This window comes from Lolium perenne, chromosome 1, assembly GCF_019359855.2.
Source record: "Lolium perenne isolate Kyuss_39 chromosome 1, Kyuss_2.0, whole genome shotgun sequence".
NCBI classification, from domain to species: Eukaryota; Viridiplantae; Streptophyta; class Magnoliopsida; order Poales; family Poaceae; genus Lolium; species Lolium perenne.
Window position 1 is genome coordinate 31,361,963 of NC_067244.2, and position 3,555 is coordinate 31,365,517.

General features: G+C 52.9%; 1 protein-coding gene across 1 annotated transcript; it reads left to right on the plus strand.

Moving 5' to 3' along the window:
- The first annotated feature begins 2,036 nt into the window (after positions 1-2,036).
- Positions 2,037-3,206, plus strand: LOC139831888 (uncharacterized). Its single transcript, XM_071821257.1, has one exon. It carries the CDS (start codon positions 2,037-2,039, stop codon positions 3,204-3,206), a length of 1,170 nt encoding a protein of 389 aa, XP_071677358.1.
- Positions 3,207-3,555: the final 349 nt, after the last annotated feature.

Sequence of the window (3,555 nt, forward strand, 5' to 3'; positions counted from 1 at the left end):
AAGAAACCGCCGAGTTCTATACAAAGAACTTGAGGACTTGGTGCTTTTGAAGCCGCAGGAACCCCAGGCATAGAAGTACTTCCTCGACTACGCAAGAATACTACAAGCCATCTTTCCCAGTGGGGATTGGGAGTTTTGCTCCAATCTTGCTGGGGGCAGGTTCTTCTACACCTGCCCCGATAGCCCCATTGCTTTTGAAGGCGAGGTTCCCACCATCGATGCCAATAACGTTGAGGTGTCCCGGGAAGTCTGAAGACGTTGATCGGCAGCAGTAATGCGCCATCAACCACCACGCTACGGGTGCGCAATGCTCCAAAGGAGGAATGTGTACCCATACAAGGTGGCGTGGTTAGAAGAAGAATCACGGAGATAGAAAAGGCTGCAAGGGGAGCTCGAGACATGCAGCCCCCATCCCTCTACGTATATGTGGCTTCTCCATTGGAGAAGAGGCTTCGTCAACAATGAAGGTCGAGCCCAAGGTGGCTCGCCTGCTGGAGAAGGCTGGGTTTACCCTTCGGCGAAACAACAGGATCCCTCCGCCCCCCGCAGTGTGCGAGGCGTGGTGGAGGCAATCCGAGGATCTCATCAAGAAGAGGCACAAGGCTCGACCCAAGTTCGGGCTCGGTTACATCGACCTTAGCGGCTCCGACGATGAAGAAGAGGGGCCATCCTACGTCCCACGAGCTACGTGCCATGCTACGTCTGTCTCTTCAGGAGACGACACCGAACCTTCACGTCGCGGTCTTCATCGACGAAACTACAACGACAACGACCAAACCGAGGTGGGGGAGCTTGACTCGACGTCAGCCCCACAAGAACTAGAAGACGGTGGGCAACCCACAATCGACGAGCTCGTGGAGGTTAACCTTGGGACAGAGGATGATCCACGCCCCACTTTCGTTAGCGCCACGCTGACGGAAGAGGAGCTTGAAGGCTATCATCTTGATGGAGTATCGAGATTGCTTCGCCTGGAACTACAAGGAGATGCCAGGGCTGGACCCTCGTGTTGCCACTCACAAGCTGGCGATTGATCCACATCACCGCCCGGTCAAGCAGCCTCCACGGCGCTTACGACCTGAATTTGAAGACCAAGTCATCGCCGGGGTAGATAAACTTATCCTTGCAGGTTTCATCAAGGAGGCCAAATACACTCGGTGGCTCACAAACATCGTGCCCGTAGATAAGAAGAATGGCCAGGTGCGGGTCTGCCAGGACTTTCGCGACCTAAACCGAGCATGCCCCAAGGACGACTTTCCCTTGCCCATCACGGAGATGGTCGTCGACTCCACCACGGGTCATGGCGCACTGTCCTTCATGGATGGTTCGTCCGGCTACAACCAAATCAAGATGGACCCAGATGATGCCATCGACACCGCCTTCAGGACCCCGAAGGGCAACTTCTACTACACCATCATGCCATTCGGCTTGAAGAATGATGGTGCAACGTACCAACGGGCCATGACGTACATACTCGGAGACCTCATCCATCATTCGGTGGAATGCTACGTCGACGACATGGTGGTCAAGACCAAAGAACGCCAAGATCACAAGGAGGACCTGCGGGTTGTCTTTGAGCGTCTACGTCAACACCATCTCAAGATGAACCCGTTGAAATGTGCCTTCGTCGTTCAATCAGGGCTCTTCCTCGGCTTTGTCGTGCACCACCGAGGCATAGAGATCGAGCCCAAGAAGATCAAGGCCATCCTCAACATGCCACCACCCTGCAATCTCAAGGAGTTGCGGGCCTTGCAGGGGAAGCTAGCATACATTCGCCGTTTCATCTCCAACCTCTCCGGACGCATTCAGCCCTTCTCAAGCCTTATGAAGAAAGGAGCTCCGTTCGTATGGGATGAAGCTTGTCAAAGAGGCTTCGACGACATCAAGAGGTACTTGCTTAGTCCACCCGTCTTGGCAGCTCCTGTAAAAGGGCGCCCCTTATTCTGTACATTGCAGCGCAGCCTGTTTCGATAGGCGCTCTACTCGCTCAGCACAATGATGAAGGGAAGGAGGTGGCTTGCTACTACCTAAGCCGCACCATGGTGGGTGCTGAGCGGAACTACTCTCCAATAGAGAAGTTATGCTTGGCGCTAATTTTCTCCTTGAAGAAGTTGAGACACTACATGCTAGCGCTACAAATCCAGCTCGTTGCAAGAGCGGACCCTATAAGGTACGTACTAAGTCAGCCTGCGTTGATGGGGAGACTAGGAAAATGGGCACTCCTCATGATGGAGTTTGACCTAACCTTTGTCCCCCAGAAAGTGATCAAGGGGCAAGCCTTGGCAGATTTCCTTGCAGCGCACCCCATCCCCGAGGACTCTCCACTCATCACCAACCTCCCCGATGAGGAGGTGTTCACCGCTGAGCTCGAAGGTCCATGGGAGCTCTACTTCGATGGTGCTTCCCGCACGGAGGTCGACCCCGATGGAACTCCTAGGCGGAGAGCGGGGGCAGGACTGGTGTTCAAGACACCACAAGGAGGGGTGATGTACCACTCATTCTCCCTCCTCAAGGAAGAGTGCTCCAACAACGAGGCGGAGTACGAGGCGCTCATCTTCGGCCTTCTCCTAGCGCTCTCCATGGAAGTCTGTTCCTTACGGGCCTATGGGGATTCTCAACTCATCGTTCGGCAAGTCAATGACATCTACGAGGTACGCAAGCCTGAACTGGTGCCGTACTACAACGCGGCCCGGAAGCTCATGGAGAAATTTCAACAAGTCGAAGTGCTCCATGTTCCGCGAAGCAGGAATGCACCTGCCGATGCGTTGGCGAAACTGGCATCAGCGCTGGTTCTCCCAAGTGACAAATCCACGCATGTGACGGTTGAAGAACGGTGGCTTCTTCCCGCCGTCTTGGAGCTCGTCCCGGAGGAAGGCGAAGTCAATACCATCACGACAAACGCCGTGGAGGAGGACGAGTGGCTGCAACCCTTCCTCGACTACTGCAAGCACGGCAGCCTCCCCGACGACCCCGTCAAGAGGCGCCAACTGCAACGACGACTCCCATCCTATGTCTATAAGGCCGGCGTCTTGTACAGACGGTCTCATGGGCAGGAGATTTTACTTCGGTGCGTCAACCGAGGTGAAGCTGAGAAGATCCTGCAGGAGATGCACCACGGAGTCTGCGGTGGCCACCAAGGCGGGGCCAAAATGTACCATGGCATACGCCTAGCTGGGTACTATTGGCCCGGTGTAATATCCCAGGTTTAGAGGCAATAAAATGAGAGAACACCAAAGTGTGCATTGCATTCATGCATAGAAAATCCGGGGAATTTTCGCGCTTCAACTAAAACTTACCACAGTAACTGAAGTTTCACTTGACTTGCTGGAATTGAAGTAGATCATCAAGTCAAGCGCTATAAACTTCACTGTGATCTTTGTTAAAACCTTGTTTTGGGTAGAGATGATTTGATCTATGGATTAGATCAAATGGAATTAGATTTACAACAACACATTCTTTAAGAATCAAACTCTAACTTATTAACACTTGAAAGCAGCAACTACCTTTGTGTGTAGTTTAATTCAATTTAAAACTCATTACCAAATAAGGTAAACCACA